This window comes from Sciurus vulgaris (assembly GCF_902686455.1).
Source record: "Sciurus vulgaris genome assembly, chromosome: 2".
NCBI lineage: Eukaryota > Metazoa > Chordata > Mammalia > Rodentia > Sciuridae > Sciurus > Sciurus vulgaris.
The window spans coordinates 106723234-106742318 of record NC_136462.1 but is presented as its reverse complement, the minus strand read 5'-3'; the positions used below and the strand labels follow the sequence as shown (position 1 = coordinate 106742318).

General features: G+C 35.5%; 1 protein-coding gene across 4 annotated transcripts in view; it reads left to right on the top strand.

Moving 5' to 3' along the window:
* The window catches only part of ADAM10 (ADAM metallopeptidase domain 10), a 141294-nt gene that overhangs the window by 37814 nt on the left and 84395 nt on the right, over window positions 1-19085 (top strand). For 3 of the 4 annotated variants that reach the window (XM_079125886.1, XM_079125885.1, XM_079125887.1), the window contains exon 3: window positions 14669-14787. The exons of the other annotated variant lie outside the window; for it this stretch is intronic. In XM_079125886.1, coding sequence (XP_078982012.1) covers window positions 14669-14787 — 119 coding nt within the window. The remainder of the gene's footprint in view (window positions 1-14668; window positions 14788-19085) is intronic. 4 annotated transcript variants of the gene reach the window in all.

Below are 19085 nucleotides of genomic sequence, written 5' to 3'. Positions count from 1 at the left end.
GAACATCCTTTATAGAACCTGTGTTGAATGAATTTGTTTATTGTTTTTATTACATTATGCTTGTTTGGGTTGTTTTATTAAGCATCAGTGAAACCTTGTATAGTAGTAGATATTCTTACACTAAGTAATAAGTTTAAATTTCTTTAGTAATCAGGTATAGTTTCCTTTTGAAATCATTACTGAATACTGATTACTTTTCTATTTCCACTGGTTGAAAAGTATTTTTGATACTTGTATTTTGTGTGCATCTCTGAAATCTGAAGACATAGATTTCCAGACATTCTGTACTGAACCAACAAATCAAGATTTTTAGTAATAATGGTGTGGGACCAGTAGTTGTATTGTGTAACAGGATTTGTTGTCAGATTATTATTTTTAAGAAGCTTTCAACCACAAATTAAGTTAAACAAATCTTGATCTCTGGATTGAACGAACAAACACATTATATATTTCTGTTAATTTTAGGTTTGAGCTATAAGAGATATTTCTGTAGTTTTAATATGCCATAATTTACTGAGTCAACTTGCATGTTTTATTTCAACCCATTTGTTGTTTTATGTTTTTATTAAACATTTGTTATATTTCAGGCACTAAGTAGTCATTAAGAATAGAGTAGCCAAACAAGACCAGTCCTTGCTATGTGGAGTATATGGGCTCATGGGATAGACAGATAAGTATTGGTTTAGGAATGACAGCTGTGATAACTATTAAGAACGAAATGCCATTTAACTGACACCAGAAGGATGACTAGATAAGGTGTTTTAGACCAAAAAAAGGGGAGGAAATGTCCTTTGGACAAAGATACTGAGATGAAACATGACTTGTTCTTGGAATTAAAGAAATTTCAGTATGACTGGTGTTTAAAATATGAGGGAGAGTATTTCAGTTGAGACTTGAGATGTATACATGAACCCAGATCTTTGAAAGTATTAGTCAGTCATGGTGATTTAGCCATGAACGATTTTTAATGATAACTTTAAGAGGCTTAAAAAGTCTACTCTGGATGAGAATGAAGAATACTTTAAGAAGGTAAAAAGACTAGCCAGTGTGGTGATACATACCTGTAATCCCAGCAGTTTGAGAGGCTGAGGCAGAAGGATCACAAGTTTGAGACCAGCCTCAGCAATTTAATCAGGCCCTACACAATTTAGTGAGACCCCCGTCTCAAAATAAAAAGGGCTGAGGATGTAGCTCAGTGGTAAAAGTACCCCTGAGTTCAATCCCCAGTATCAAAAAGAAAAAAATAAAATTAATAAGACTAGATGGTTGAAGCAGGTCTGGAGGCTGTTGCACTAGTCCTCATGGGAGGCTGTGGTTTGGATTAAGATGATGCTAGAGATTATGACAGAGTGAATAGATTTGAGAGATTTAAAAAAATATTTTTATTAGTTGTTGATGAATCCTTATTTATTTATTTGTATGTGGTGCTGAGACCCTAACCCAGTGCCTCACACATCTACGCAAGCGCTCTACCACAAAGCCACAATCCCAGCCCCTTGAGAGATATTTTGAGGGTAGAATTAATAGGACTTGTTTATACTAAGGTATAAAGAGGCGTTTAGACTGTTTTCTGGTTTGAACAAATAGGTAGCTACTGAGTCCGTTTTCTGAAATAAGGCATCAGTTAAAAAATATTACAGTACTATCAAGCTTCTTTTAGTTTTTGGACTTGATGTAAGTTCAACAAGAATATTATAATAAGACCAATAAACTAAATATATTCATTTGACACAATTACATTTAAGAATGTTCAGGTATAATTAGTTATAGCTACTGGAATGGCTATAAACATGAGAGGTCTTAAGTTTAATTTTTGCATATGTTACATGAAATTTATGAAGAGGGCCTAGGAGAAAGCTCCACTAAATGCCAGCATTCTAGTTGAGGGATTTATTGGTGGAGAGGATGCAGAGACTAAAGAGTGGTAAGAAAAATAAAAGAAAATTTGAGAGCATGATTTTGTAGAGGCCAAGGAAAAGAATGTTTCAGGGAGGTGAGTGGTAATTTGCTACTTCTTGTTTCCATACTGCTGAACAGACCTAATATCTTTTTTTTGGTACTGGGGATTGAACCCAGGGTACTTTATCACTGAGCTACATTTCTGTCTCCAGCTCTTTTTTATTTTTTATTTTTAGACAGGCTGTCCTCAAATTTGTGGTCCTCTTTCCTCAGCCTCCAGAATCACTGGGATTACAGGTGTGCACTATTGTGCCTAAAATTCCTCCTGTTATCTTAATGCATGTGACTTATTCTTTGAATTTCTTTAATTCTATTTGCTCTTACTAGATCTAATTACAGAGAATAGTCCAGACTTGGATATATTGTAGTCAGGTATAAGGGTAAAGAAATTATTCGGATACCCAATGTAGACCATTTTTTCCTCTTCAATAGATAAATTTAATCTTCAGTCATGTATATAATACATTCAATTTTGTATTCTATAATTATGCTTTCATTTCATATTTTTGCTGTGGGCTTTCCTTTATATGAGAATGACTAACGCTATTCTGTTTGTCTTCTTACATAGGATAAAGTTATTAATTTTAGCTGAAGTTTTAGTTTCACTTTTATTATCTTCTTTGGTAATTTTTGTATGTTCTTGTTTATGTATTTCTGCTTATTTGAGGTAATTTATTTGCCTCAGGGCTATCAGCTTAGCTTGGATCTATAGTTTTCAAACTATAGAGCCCTAGAATTTCTGTGGAGAATGCCCTCAGGTGTGGCTTAGCAGGATGCACATGAGTCTCTCTCCATCCCCCATGATGGATTTCTGTAGGAGGATTTGAAAAAAAGACTTCTCTGTTTCAAAAAATGTGCTAGTGTAGGTAAATTTGATAATTGACTCATAATAATATTTAGTGTTAATATTGGCAACGTCTTAAAAAAGGATTTGGACCAGGTGTGGTAGCACATACTTATACTACTAGCTACTTGGGAACTGAGCTGGAGGATCATGAGTTTGAGGCCAGCCTGGGCAATTTTAATGAGACCCTGTTTCAAAATGGGGATGTAGTTCCATAGTAGACCTCTTGCATAGCATATGTTAGGCCCTGGGTTCCATTTCAGTACTGGAGGGGAAAAAAAAGTAAAAGAAAAAAATTTGAATGAAGAGACTCTTTCAAGCATCTTTATTAAGAAGGTTAAGAAGTCTTAGAGCAAATGACTAGCTGGAGACATCTATGGGATGCCTTAGTTAAGCAGTTATTCCTACTAGTCACTAATGCAGTCCTACCATAAGCCTGTTTTATTTAGATAAGATAGATCTCTATTTATCAAGATAGCCCGGGTATCTGGGACTCTTAGATTACTCCAGTAAAACTTAAAACAAAGTTTATTCTTAAACTCCCTCTTCGTTCCCAAGGTACTTCATTAGTTGAGGCTTCTCATTCTGTCATGTTTTCAGCACAGTATGCACCCTTTATCTGCTGCCGTTTTCTTCTGAGAATCAGAGCCACACTGTCTTTAGCTGAAAGAATAGTCTCATGGGAAAATACAACTGCTTTTTACTCTATATTCGATGCGTTCTAACTTAAAAAAAAAAAAAAAGTACCTTTCTCTTTCTGTTTCTCTCTCTTTTGTAGTACTGGGGATTGAACACAGGGACACTATACCACCAAATATATATACCACTATACCCCCCAGCTTTTTAGGTCTTATTTTGAGATAGGGTCTTCCTAAGTTGTCAAGGCTAGCCCTGAACTTGCTGTGCTCCTGCTTCAGCCTCCCGAGTAGCCATGATTAAAGGTGTGTGCCAACCTGCCCAGCTGAGAAAGGTACCTCTTTGTATAAAGATATAGAAGGTACACGATGCTCCAGAGAACTTAAGGAATAATATGCTAACTTTTTTTTTTTTTTGTTCCTGTACACCAAAGTGTTCTACTACCTCTGTTACTTGTCTGGTTTGAATATAGAATACTTACCTAAAGTTTTGAGAAAGGAAAGCCGGCTATTATTACTACATGGTGCAATTGCATATTCAGAGTACTGGGACTGGCAAATCAGCATCACTTTGGTATTTTTTTAGATTGCTGTTGTTTTTTTAACTAATTTTGCCCTTTAATAACTTTCCCTTATTCTTTACTTAAATGTCACTGAGGAAAGCCAACAAAATTATAATAGAACTACTATAATCAAGATGAGAGACAAAATACTATTGATCCATAAAATCCACAACAGCAACTAAATGTGAGAGTAACTGAGCATGGTGACAAACACCTATAATCCTAGTGACTTGGGAGACTGAGGCAGGAGGATTGTAAGTTTGAGGCCAGCCTCAGCAACTTAGCGAGACACTGTCTCAAAATAAAAAATAAGAAGGGTTAGAGATGTGGTTAAAGTATACCTGGGTTTAATCCCAGTACCAAAAATACCATAAATAAGTAAATAAATACATGTGAGGTTAGGAAAACATTCCCAGTTACTAATAAAGTACTTTTTTCTTGGTGCTGGGGACTGAACCCAGGGCCTTATGCACTAATAATGTTTTTTATGTGAGTCATCCACCTCCTTGAAGGAATTATGTTTATCTTTAATGGTAGTGTCATATGTTATAATAACAATAAAAAGAACCAAATTTGTAGAAAGAAACTTTGTGAAAGAGGACAGTTTAGTTATAATGTTTGAAAGTGACTTCAGCATTAATAATCAGAATTTCTTATGGTGTTGCAATGCACAATTTTCAGTGAAAGTCAAAGGAGTTTATATGTTATTTTCATTTCTGTATCCTATATGCATTTGTTTAGATTAAAAGGTGACTGCTTGGTGGAGTATGATCATATTAAGACTACTGCAATATTCAGCATGTCTTAGCTTGACCTTTTTTTCATTGTATGTTTGAGAAGCATTTTTAGTACAGTAGAAAGAGTAATATGCAGCAACCAAATACCAGCGTTTTAGTGCTGATTCTAACCTCATGACCTTGAGTCAGACTCTTTGATAAAAATATGCATCATGCCTCCTTTGCACTGAGAATGTGAGGATAGATGAAGTAGCATATGTAAAAGTGTTCTGAAAAACTGTAAAGTTCTAGATAAATGTCAGAAGAATGTTATACTCTCACCATCTTTAGAATACCATTATCTCAACCAAATCTCTCAAGTCTTTTACCATTAAGAATTGTGACCAACCATGTGTGGGCACAGTGATGCTTTCCTGCAATCCCAGTGATTCAAGAGGCTGACGCAGGAAGATCACAAATTTGGGGCCAGCCTGGGCAAATTAGTGAGGACCCCTACCCCACTCCATTTAAATAAAAAGGTGACCAACTTTCAGAATATAATGATTTTTTAAACATTAAAAAAAAATTTCACTGTAGCAAAATAGCATAAAATTTACCATTTTAACCAATTTGAAGTGTACAGTTAATTCAGTGACATTTTGTGTATTCATTGTTGTATAACCATTGCCTTATTTCCAAAGTTTTTTCATTGTCCTAAACAGAAATCATATACCTGTTAAATAGCAAATTCCTATTTTCCTTTTCCTTGAGCCCCTAGCAACCAACCATTCTGTGTGTGTGTGTGTGTGTGTGTGTGTGTGTGTGTGTGTGTGTTTGTTTTATGGTGTTTTGCTTTGTTTCCTAGGCTGTCCTGGGCTCCAAGCAATCCTCCCTTCTCAACCTCCTGGGTAGTTGGGACTACAAACATATACCACCCTACCTACTCCACCTGTTCTTTTTGTCTCGAATTTGTCTATTCTAGGTACCACATATAAGTGGCATCAGAATATTTATGATTTAATTTCATTTGCCAAAATGTTTTGGCTTATTTCACTAACTTATGTCAGATTTTATAAGGCTCCTCCTCCATGTTGTAGCACGTTGCAGAATTTCATTACTATTTAAGACTGAATAATAATATGTGCATGTATCACTCATATATACATTTTAATGTATCTTTTAATGGACATTGTTTTTTTTCCCATCTTTTGGCTGTTATGAGTGATGTTGCTGTGAACACTGGTGTATCTGAATCCCTGCTTTCAATTTGTTTGGGTATTACTTCAAAGTAGAATTGCTGGATCATGGCAATTTTTGTTCTAACTTTTTGAGGAGCCACCAGATTGTTTTTCTGTAATATAATGATTTTTATACAATAGTATTCACTGTAGTTTTTCTGACCCTTGACCTGAGTGTTAAACAAAAATCAGGTTGTTTTGCAATACTTTTTTATTGAGAGCTTGTTGAAAAATTAAGAAGGTAGTATGTGGTTTTTCAGTTACTTTTTATTATTATTTTATATTATTCAACAGGAATACTGTAAAGGATTTGTACTTTATAAAATATAAAATAGCATAAGGATTTGAACTATCACACAGATGGTGAAAGAATTAAAATCAGAAAATTGGAATCCTGTGGCTTAGTTAAATTATGTCCAACTCCTGATAATTCATTTGTAGTTTATTTTACAGATAGTGACACACTTAATTTTCTGGATTATTTCTGTCATTTGCCAACCTTCCAGGCTCTCCCTTATTCCTTCTTCTGTTGGTGCAAATTAATTTTTATATTAATAAAAGCTGTGAATTTTGGGATATATTCTAAATTTAATTGTTTTATTATCTGTACTACAGCTTGACTCTGCATGGATAATTGAAAGCTTGTTTTATATGTGGTTCTTTTTTTAAAATACTTTTTTAGATGTTGAGAGACCTTTATTTTATTCATTCATTTATATGTGGTGCTGGGACTTGAACCCAGTATCTCACACATGCTAGGCAAGTGCTCTGCCACTGGGCCACAACGCCAGCCCTATATGTGGTTTTAATCTAATTTAAATCAACAGTGGGAATATATTTTGTATGTATGAGATGATTTTCTTATGAAATCAATATGAAGGTCTAAGGAGCCCACTTTAAGTGTTCTTAAATTCTGTAATCCTTTGAGGGTATTTATCTAACTTGTGCTGAGATATTGAAGTGATGTAGAATTAGTTTTTGGGGTGGGAGATTATTTTTGGGGGTGGGAGTTTTTCATATACTTCTTATACTGAAATTGAACTTAAATATCTTCCTGAAGCTTTTATTTATTTATTTTTTTCCATATGGAATACCCTGGCTTACAATGTTTTTCTGGTACAGCAACTTGACTGAAAAATAAATTCCTAATAATATAAGTCCCTGGATGTTTAATCTATTTAATAAAGATGCTCTTTTAGAGGATCTTTTTAGAGGTAGAACTACCTCTAGTAAATTGAAAGAAAAGTGTATATATGTGATAATAAATCAATGATTTTTAAAAAATACTATGGTCCTTTATACAGTACATGTACTTATATGTGGTCAAGAATTTCTTGTTTATCATTTGAAGACACCTGGGTGCAGCAAGAATTCAGACAGTATTCCTGTTCATTCACGACAGTCTGTTTTAACCTTTGTTTATAGAATTCCCACTTAGACATGTTTGGTTTTGTTGATGATTTCTTTCAGTAGGTGGAACAGTAAGGCTCTAAGAATGTATTTCTCCATGACAGTCCTTGGGCACCTGAAAAGTCCTAGGAGTTTTTTTGGTGATAGTTTTTGGTAAGTGAGTAGATGCCTAAAATAAAAGAGTGCTAAGATTGACATGAAATTTAAGGACAAGAGAAAATAGACAATTTTCAAAAAGGGCCACACTTTTGGAAGCTAGTAAATATACCGTACTGAGCTATATTTACATGAAGTAATGTATATTCATATTAAGTATATAGTTTGAGGTAAGTTTGACTTATGAAACTATCATTCAAATCAATATATAGAATGTTTCCATCATACCAAAAAGTTCTCTATCATTGACTCTTAGTTTCTCGCCACCCTACACAACAATTGACCTGCTTTCTGTCACCACAGATAGGTTTTTGTGTTTTCTTTTGTGCCTTCACAAAAGTGCATATTTTCAAAAGTTTGAATTTTTTAATGCTAAGTAGTTTGCCATTCTATGAGTAAGCCACAGTCTCTTTACTTGCTGTTAGACATTTAGGTTATTTGCAGATTTTGGCTATTGAGAGTAAAGCTGCTATGGACATTGGTGTCCAATTGTTTGTGTACACATTAGTTCTATGTTTTTATTGCAGTCGGATGTATGTATTGTAAATGTTTAGTCTCCCAGACTATAGCTTGTCTTTTCTTTTTCTTATTACCTCTCAAGGAGCAGACGTTTTGAATTTTTATTGTCCATTTTATGAAAATCTTTATGAAAAGATTTTTACGATTTTTGCCTTTGTGTGTTAAGATACTATGATTTTTCAGGCTATGACCTTTTCCTCCTAGTTTTAGTTATAGTTTTTACATGTAAGTCTGTGATGTAATTCATTTTAACTTTTCTGTCTGATAGAAGGATCATCTAATATTTTTCAAATGGAGATCAGATCTTCTAGCACTCTTTGAAAAGCCTATCCATTCTCCATTGAATTACCTTGATTTCTATGATGAGGTCTGTTTCTGGACTGTTGTTAAGTCTTTGATTTGGTTGATCTATGCATATTTTTATGTCACTGTTTTGATTACTGAAGCTAAATATACCCAATAGGGTCCAGGAGTCAGAAACAAATATAGTATTTTGAAGAATAAAATTTAATATAAAGAATTATTATGTTTTTAAAAATTAATTACTAAAAAGGGATGAAAGAAAGAAAAAAACAAACTGGAGCTGAGGGAGATTAAGAGGTTGGGTCCCTTTTCCTCAAAGTTGGGATTCAGCTATTAATGGCAAGGATATGGCAGCCTGTCAGAGAAACTTGTTTGAATCCGTGCTGGTCCATGGATAGCAGGCCAATATTGACCGACAGGACCCCCCCCCAGTCAAACTAGTAATAAATTTTGTCGAGGGTATTCCAGGTGTGTGCCAAGAAAGAAAGTACCATGGAACCAGCAAGAAAGGTACTTTGCTACTTGAGAGCCTTCTACTGAGAACCTTATTACCATAGCTGACAAAGGAGGAGTGTTTACAGGTTCCAGCAAGGCAGTATAGTATAGATTAGGATCCCAGAGGCAGTGAACTGGTAACTAGCACAGTAAGTCTTAAAAATCAGATAGTGTAAGTCTTCTCCTTTCCAGAATTGTTTTGCTACTTTAGGTCCTTTGCATTTCTGTGTAAATGTTTGAGCTACCTTGTTAATTTCTATAGTAAAATCTGGAATTTTTGAGATTTTGTTGAATCTATAGATAATTTGGGAACAGTTTACATTTTTTTTTTTTTTTTTGAAATTGGGGATTGAACCCAGTGCTTCAATGAATGCTAAGCACACATTATATTACTGTGCCCTACCTCCACCCTGACATCCTAATACTATTGAATCTTCAGATTCTTACATCTTCTTTAGTTTTTTTCAACAGTGTTGCATAGTTTTCAGTGTAGAGACATTGTATATCTTTTGTTAAATGTATTTCTAAGTACTTTTAAAAAATGCTATTGTAAGTGGGGTTTGTTTTTTAAATTTTTATCTTTGTTGTTTGTTGCTAGTACATAAACTTATTATATTTTTGTCATATTGGTCTTATTCCTGTGACTTTGTTTTAAACTAATTATTTCTAGTAGTTCTAGTATTTCTAGTAGTTTTTCAGTAGATCTTTTAGGATTTTCAACATAGATGATTATGTTGTCTCTAACTAAAAGCAGTTTTACTCCTTCATTTCTAAACTGGACTTTGACTAATTGGGACATTTCATACAGTGTTGAAGAGAAGTGGCAAGGGTGAACATCTTTGTCTTATTCCCATCCTTTTTCCTTCATTATGATATTAGAAGTTTGTGTTCTGTAGATGTATTTTATCTGACTGAGGAAATTCCTGTCTTCCTTGTTTGCTGAGAAATTCTCATCCTGAATGTGTGCTAAAATTTATCAGTTGCTATTTCTACAATTAATGAGACCATTTTGTGGTTTTTCTTCCTTTCAAATGTGGTGAATTATACTGATTGATTTTAGAATGTTAAACCTCCCTCTCATTCCTGGAATAAACTCACTTGATCATGATACATTTCTTTTTATATTACTTTTATCTTCTTTTCCCCCCATTTCTGCCCTTCCCTTCTTGTAGCTTTTATTTTCTCATTATGCTCATGTTTTTCATGTTTTACTCATGTTCTTGAACATATTTACAATATATAGACAATAAAATTCTTGTCTACTTATTCCATCATTAGTGTTTTGTTTTGTTTGACTGTGTAGGGAATCAAAGCAGGGCCTCAGGCATGTAGACAAGTACTCTACTACTGAACTACATCCTTAACCCTTGACTGATTTTTGTTTTTTTCCTGCTGCTCTTATTTGGTTTATATTTCTTACCTTTTTATTTCTGATAATTTTTTTTCTCTATGTGTTTGTGGTACTAGGGATTGAACCCAGGGCCTTGCATATGCTAAGCAAGTGCTCTGCCACTGGGCTACATCCCCAGCCCTTTTTTATTTTTATTTTGAGTTAGGGTTTTGCTAAATTTCCCAGACTGACCTTGAACTTGTGATCCCCTGCCTTAGCCTCCTGAGTTGCTGGGATTACAGACATGTGGCACTGCACCTGGCCTAAAATAACTTTTTCTTTGAAAATAAGTATTAATTCACAGAACATTTCAAAGAAACGTATAGGGAGGACTTGGGCACCCTTCACCCAATTTTCCGCAGTGTTAACAACTTAACACAAATATACTGAATACACTGTAATACAAATATAAAAAAAATCTTAAGTTTCTAAACGAAGATTGATATTGGCACAATGTATACAGCTTTTTCAGATTTTACCAGTTCCATGTGTATATGCATGAGTTTGTAATTCTATGTAGTTTTATTGCATGTAGCCTCATGTAACTGTCACCACAATCAAAATACTCAGCTTTGTTATCATCACTGAATCTTTTATCCTTTTATAGCCACAATCATTAATTGGTTAACAACCATTAGTTTGTTCTGTATCTCCATAATTATATTATTCATGAATGTTACATAAATGGTATCATGCAATGAACATTTTTTTAGATTGATTTTTTTCACTCATATCTTTTTTAGGTTTGTACAAGTAGTTTGTGTTTGTCAGTAGTTTGTTCCTTTTTACTACATTCTATTCCATGATAAAGATGTTCCTTAGTTTAACTGAGTTTGGATTTTTTTTTAAAGTTTTTTAAAAGTGTGGTTTGTTTCCTAGATAGTACGGTAACTTATGTATCAACTTGACCCTTTTTGAGACTTGTTTTTTAAGCTTTGTTTATGCTAAGTCAGAAGTAGCCCTTACTCTAGAACTGGTTTGCCCCTGTTTTTAAGAAGTGGCCTTTCTTGGTTGTCTACTAATTGACAAGAGTCTCTTTCTGTGCTTGACCAGAACTTGAAAGTATCTCTGTCTCTTAAAAAGTCCAGTAATTAGTCGACTAATAGCTTCTCAGTAATTGTTCTTTTTCCTGCTTATGTGAAGTCTTCCTTTATGCATCCTTATTATATTTGGCCAAAGACCAAAAGATACAGTAAGATATACAGTAAGATTTTGCAGATTTCTGTAGCTCTTTTTCATTGTTGTATCTTCCTTTCACCTATTCTGCCCAGAAAAATCTAGATACCTCCTCTGTCTCTGCAACTTAGCAATATACTGTGCTATCCTTGGGTTTCTTCTTTCTTGAGTTGTGGTCCAGAAAGTTCCTTCAGGCAAATGAGACTTAGTGGCAGGTGCCTATAATTCCAGTTATTCAGAAGGCTGAGATGGGAGAATCCCTTGAACCCAGGAGTTTGAGGTCAGCCTGGTCAACATAGTAAGACCCCATCTCTAAAGTTCTTCCAAGCAGAAAGTTGGAGCAATCACTTGGCTCATCCTGTTCGTTTTTCCTTGTTCAGAGATCACATCCTTCAGTGCTTATTTCCTATTGTCTGAAAACAGTTGTTTCATATGTATCACTCAAAAACAGTATTTATAAATGAGAAGGCATGTTTAGTAAAAGTGTCTCCATTGTTTATTTCTGAGACAGTTATTTGAAAATTGAAATGAATTCTTTTGTAAAGGACAGTATTTTACCTTTTATATATTAAGATGTTAACTCAAGTTACATTGTTTTTTGAGTAAGAAATAGATTCATATATCTTATTCAAAGGTACAAATGGATATACAGTAAAATCTCTTTCCCTTCCTTGTTTCCCAGTACCTATTTCCCATTCCTGGAGACAACTGTTGTCATTAGTTATCTTGTGCATCCTTCAGGAGATTTGATGCATATTCTGGCAATGTGTATCTCACACAGAAACGGTCTCCTCAGAAAATGTGGGTATGAGCTTAGATTCATTTCCTTATGCTCATTTTGAAGAAATGGCTTAGTCCCTTTTCTAAACCTCTCTCCCCTTTTAAAGCTTATGTAAATTTATGGAGCTTTGATTTCATTACATGTAAAAATTTTATATTCTTTTTTCAGCTTTGTGGTTTACAGTTATATGGAAATAACACAGTTTATTTAACTAGTTTTAGTGTTCCCAATCTTTCCTTTTGTTTGTGAGACTGGGGATCAAACCCAGGGGCACTGTACCACTAAGCTACATGCCCAGACCTTTTTATTATTTGAGACAGGATCTCATTAAGATGCAGAGACTGGTCTCCAACTTGAATTTTCCTGCCTCAACCTTCTGAATAACTGGGGTTATAGATATGTACCCCTGTACTCAGTTCCCAATCACAGTGGTAAGGAGAATATTCTTTCTGTGGTGTTTTCTAACACCAATAACCACCTGATTCTCCAGACACCAACTGGGTCTTCCACAGTTTTGTTTAATTCAGTTTCAACAGTAACTACCTGGATTTAGCTCAGGCTCTATAACTTAAGGGCTAAGTTCCACAAGACTGACCCTGACCTCAGACACCAGTCTCAAGTCCTGTACTTCTTGACCAACCTGCTGTAAATCAGGGGTTCCTACCATTTCTTCCTAAAGTTAATTTGCTAAAATTGCTCACAGAACTCAAGAAAATAACTTGCTTATTAATGCCAATTTATTATAAAGGATGCAATAGCCATAGCCAAATGGAAGAGATGCCAAGGATAAGGTACGTGGGAAGGGCACAGAACTTCCATACCTCTAGGCGTGGTACCTTTCTAGTACCTCTGTGTGTTCTCCACTTTGGAATCTAATCAGATTTCTTTGTTTAGGAGTTTTTGCAGATCTTAATCTTCGGTCTTCTTCTAGCCCTTGGCACTGATATTCCAATACTCCAATCACGTGGTCTTTTGGATGAGCAACTCCATTCTTAAACTGTTTAGGGGTCCCATCCTCAGTGACTTCATTATTATAAACTCAGATGTGATTGTAACAGACTTTTGAATGGGAGTGAAGGATACTTCTGTCTTTCAGGATAATTCAAGGGTTTTAGAAACTTTGTGCCAGGAACTGGGGCAAAAGCCAATATATTTCTTACTATATCATAGTCTTGTATGAAAGTAATTTCACTTATGTGCAAGTATGCATAAGATAAAATTCTAGACATGGAATTCCTGTATCAACAACTATGTGCTTTTGTAGTTAAATTTTTTTTTTTTACCAGTTTTCCTGCTATAGAATTTGTACCAGTTTATTCATGTCACAAGTGTACAAGTACAGTGACTTTGTGTTTATTACTCATACCAGTCAATATGTTGCAAATTTATGCCATTTTAAACAATGGTTCTATGACTCTTCAGAACATATTTGTAAGATAAAATAGTAGACCCTCGTACTTCTTTTGTATTTATCACAATAAACATTGAGTAAAAATTATCTGTGTGAAGACTATTACAGTAATTATAAAAGACATACTTGAAAGAGTTTAGTAATGATAGCCAATCTATTGTGCATCTCCTGGGTACCAAGCATTTTATTAATTTTACATACATTATAATCTCTAATCCTTAAAATAATTCCAGAAGATGATAGAATTTATTGTCTTCACTCATAGGACTCTTAAGCTAATAAATTTCAGGCTTAAGATTTGATTTCAAGTTTGATTCTGCTCCCTACATTCTTATTATATCTTAAAATCAGTGACTAATGTCATTTAATTCACATAGATATTTTGGTCTTTCTTTCTCCCTTATAGAGGACAATTAGAATACCACGATTTCATGCAATAGCCTGGTCTTTTAAAGTTCCAATTATCAAATTAAAGAAGCATAATTATAATTTGCAAGAATTTAGAAGCTCCAGAGCTAAGGAGTTGAAAGTTTGTGGTGTGTGTGTGTGTGTGTGTGTGTGTGTGTGTGATGTCTGTGTAAAAGAAAGCATGCACACTTGCCTTTCTGAGAAGAGATGTTAAATATATTAAGTAGATGCCTCTTTGCTATATACTAACTTATTTGAGTTTTGAAAATTATGGGAAAATCGTAAAACTGCAGAGTTACTGGAGAGAGAAGACAGGTGCAAATAGTGGTGAATAATAGTAATTGGTTCATGATGCTTGTTTTTTTCTCCCAGTAGCTTAGTTGTTGTTTGAATGGTCTTGTTTTACTATGTAAGGTCTGGTGCATCAGCATTATTTTAAAATATATCCTAGATATTGTTTTAATTGTATATTATTTGGAATTTACCATAGCCACTAGGTTGATGACATTTTTGTAAGAAAATTTGGTCATTTTATGTCCCAAGTTAACAAATTGTGTGACATAGTTCACATTTTTCAGACTTATTTTTTTAAAATAACAAATAATTGTTTACATTTTGGATTCTTTTAATTTCAGTTTTTTTCCCCTTCCCATCCCATTTGCAGACATTTCAACCTACGAATGAAGAGGGATACTTCCCTTTTTAGTGATGAATTTAAAGTAGAAACATCAAATAAAGTACTTGATTATGATACCTCTCATATTTACACTGGACATATTTATGGTAAGTTCAACCTTACATAATCCCTTTCTTTAAGTTAAAAAAAATTTTTAACACAAAGAAGTATATATTTTTTAAAAAGTATAAGAAAATTGTAGGGACTGGGAATGTAGCTCAGTGGTATAGTGCTTGCATAACATGCTTGAAGTACTGGATTTGATTCCCAGTTAAATAAAAAAAGAAAAAGAAAAGAAAAGAAAAGCATAGCAGATATTTCAGAAAAGCAGATATATATCCTGAGAAGAAGGAACACAGAATTCAGACTCTTGGAGGCAGAGAAAAAGAGACTACTTTTCCTTTTAGCTGTCCAGAGTACTAGCAGATGCTTAGATCCTCTTTACGAATCGAGCTTGCCAATTTGTCATCTAGGGCCCATGCCCTTAGAGATCCACACTCAGAAAGCAGCCACATTGCCTGTGCTCTGGATCTTTGGTTCAGATTTGGATGATTCCTGGGGTTGGATGTTAGTTGAGATCATGGCTATACATCAGGGAAGAAGGGATTTGTGGGTGGTGGTGGTCTGATAACTGGTTCAGACAGAGATGACCACAGGTGACTATTACTTGGGAGATTTCATCTGCATCACAAGGCAATTCTGCCAGTTGTGCACATCCTTCTCCCTATCCTTCCACAGACTGGGCCACTTACTTTTGCCCTGGAAGTCTAAACCCAATCTCTATAGAAATAATCCCTAAATAAGAGTCATTTATCTTGATCCTCTTTGAGCCTAATACTCGCATGCCTTAGACACGTAGTAAATTTTTTCTATTCTTTATCCTGTTTTAAAAAAAATTCTGATGAGAATGAGTGAATTGTGAATGGTAGTGGTCTTTTGAAAAATGAAGTGATCCTTGGACCTGTCTTTACATGTATGTTTAATGTGAATTACGACAATGAACTTCTTCTGAAAGGTATAAAAATTTTTTGAAAGGTATAAAATTTTGACATTTAGTGTTTCCAAACTGTTAGTGTTTTTAAAAATTTTTGATGACTTATAGTTTTTTGATCTTCCAAGGAAGAAATTAACAGTAACTTAACTGTGTTTTATAAGAATGTAGGAAACACCAAAAAAGAAACAGTAAAGATTTTATTAGCTAAAAATAATATGATGAAGTCATTCATATGAAAATCTTTCCAGGTCCTTCCTTCATAAGATTCTATTTGATTTTCTCCAGTTCTAACAAATGTCTCTTATGACATGAGTTTAAAAAGTTGTTAGGAGCTGGGTGCAGTGGTGCATTCCTGTTTGGGAGGCTGAGGTAGGAGGATTGCACGTTTCAGATCAACCTCAGCAATTTAGCAAGGCCAACCTCAGCAGAGACCATGTCAATAAATAAATAAATAAACAAATGTCTGGGGATGTAGCTCAGTAGTAAAGTGCCCCTGGGTTAAGTCCCCAGAACAAAAAAAACAAAAAAAACAAAAAAAAAAGAAGGTTGTTAGGAGGCTTGGGAGACACACTTAACCTGAAAAATTACGTCTGACAACAGGGTGGGAAGACAATAATTATAAAAGTCATAAAATAGCTTTAAAAAAAGTCTTCTTGGGTACTGGAGAACAGCAAAATGTCATTGTGTTATAACTGTACATTAATATTCAAGATGATCCTCAGTTTTTTTTAAAGATAAATTGAAGTTTATTTCTGTATATTAGATTTTCACTCAATCATATATTATAAGAACTTTATTGATTATGTCAAGTAAATGAAGCATTTCTATACTTAAGCTTTCTTACTTACAGACTAATGCTAGTTTTTAAATTAAATATTTTTTGCACTATTATAATTTTGTAACCAGAGGAAAGTATTTTTCTATCAGTCTAGCTTTTTAATGCCACATTATAGTATACTGTTATTTTCTTGATCATTTATCTTGATTAGCAAATAACAGTAGTTGCTGCCCTTTTGCTATGTGATGGTCAAGAAAAGTAAAAGTGTAGAAATGAATTTGCAGATAAAAATGCTGTCATTTTAAATTTGTATCTTGGTTTTATTTATTAAACATTTGGAGTTTTGGTTTTAAAGCCAGAATTACAGCTAGCACCTGTCATTTGAGCAGAGGGACCATTTCAGACCAAAAATGTCCTGTTAATGGTTTGTTTTTTTAATTAAAATATATTAAAGATTAAATAAAATGTGGCAACAAGGATCAGATTATTAGGACTTGATGAGGAATTAACTAAATAAACTAAGAAGTTTTCCTTAAAAAAAAAATTGTATCTTGGGCTCTTAATTTCAGTGTCTGATGAATTCAAAGTCAACTAATTAATGTTAATCTATAACTTAGAAATTATGGAAAGCTTGGAGCTGGGGATATAGCTTTAGTGGTAGAGCATGTGCTTAGCATGTGTGAGGCCCTGGGTTTAATCCCAGCATGGGAAAAAACAAAACAAATAAATTATGGGAAAAGCCTTTTTTTTTTCCTGTTTTTTTTCTTTTTTTCTTTCTTTCTTTTTTTTTGGTACTGGGGACAAAGCCCATGGAATCCTGTTAAATGAGAGAATTTAACTTTTTTTTTTGTTGTTGTTAGATCTTGCTGTGTTGCTCAGTTTTGCTTTCAACTCCTGCTCTCAAGAGATCTGATCCTGCTTCCTCAACTTTTTGAGTAGCTAGGTTTATGGATATATACTATCATACCTGGCTTCAGTAAATTTGACTTTTAAAACTCCCTTTAAGGGTCAGAGGTATGCATCTGTAATCCCAGCTACCGAGGAGGCTGAGATAAAAGGATACCCTGAGCCCAGGAGATTGAGGCCAATGTGAACAATATAGCTAGAACTTATCTTTAAATAATAATAAAACCAAAAAGGATAGGGGAACTGGGGAGTGTAGCTCAGTGGTAAAGTATTAGTCTAGCATGCTCAAGGCACTGGGTACAATCCCCAGATGACAAAACAAAATAAAAGCCTCTTTCCTTACTTCCCACTCCTTTTTATCATTTGGTTTTGGTGCTCAGATTTTGTGATTTTATTAACAACCCAAAGTACCCTTTCAGTATTTTTTTCACTAGAAAAGTATAATTGATGGAAAAGTATTATAAATCTTTGTCCAGTATTTAAAAGGGATTGTTGATATACCTTTGTTCACGTTGCTTTTCAAGTATTTGGCATGTTTCCACTTAAAAATGTATTTATAGGCGAGTTCCTGCGCCCAGGTTGCTTCAGGGACCAGGACAGGGCAGCCAGGGACTTCCCCAAGCAGCCTGGCCCCCTCTGGCGGGAAGCACCTTTCCAGGCTAGCTTCTTGGAGCAGACGGCCCAGTGAGAGCCTTTCTACACAGAGCCAGCCCCAAGTCCCCAAGCCAGCAGAGACCTCCGACCCACAAGCAGCCTCTGGGACCAGGGCAGGGCAGCCAGAGACCTCCCCAGGCGGACCTGCCTGCCCCCCCCCCCACAGGCTTTTTTCCATGGGGCGATCTGAGATGGTGGACTAGAAGGTGACTACATCTCCAGTCGCTCCAGAACCCAGGATTGAAGAAGGGGAGGCATTGAGAGACTCGGGCTAAAATAGAGCCACGGGGTGAGTCTCCCCCACCCGGTGAAGCTCGGCCCGGCGGCAGGCCCAGATTCGGGCGGCTTATTAGAGTAGGGCAGGGCAGCTAGAGTCTTCCCCAGTAAGCCCTGCGCTGTCCAGCGGTGGGCTCCTCCCGCAGGGCCAGATTCTCCAGCTTCTCGGAGCAGGCCCCCCAGTGAGAGCCTTTCTGCACAGAACCAAGCTTCGAGTCCCTGAACCAGTGCGGCGAGTTCCTGCCCGCAGGTTGCTTCAGGGACCAGGACAGGGCAGCCAGGGACTTCCCCAAGCAGCCCGGCCCCCTCTGGCAGGAAGCGCCTTTCCAGGCTAGCTTCTTGGAGCAGGCCCCCAGTGAGAGCCTTTCCACACAGAGCCAGCCACAAGTCCTGGAACCAGTAGGGGGCTAGGGGCAGCTTTCTTTGGAAGCACTGCATTATCAAGACTTCAGGCTACTGAAGGCAGGAAGGTGATACACTGGAAATCTACAGGGACACTCTAAGCCAATAGAAGAATTCTGCAATATCACAAAGTCCCACTGACATTTGACTAATATGAGAAAACAAGGGAAGAAAATGTCCCAAACAAACCTAGATACTATATCACTAAAACCCAATGACAGCACAGCAGAAGAAATGTCAGAAAGGGAGTTCAGAATGTACTTAATTAAAACAATCAGGGAAGCAAACGAGGAGATGAAAGAGCAAATGCAGGCATTGAAGGAGGAGATGAAAGAGGAAATGCAGGCATTAAAATGATCGCACCAATCAACAGTTAAAGGAGCAAATACGGGAAG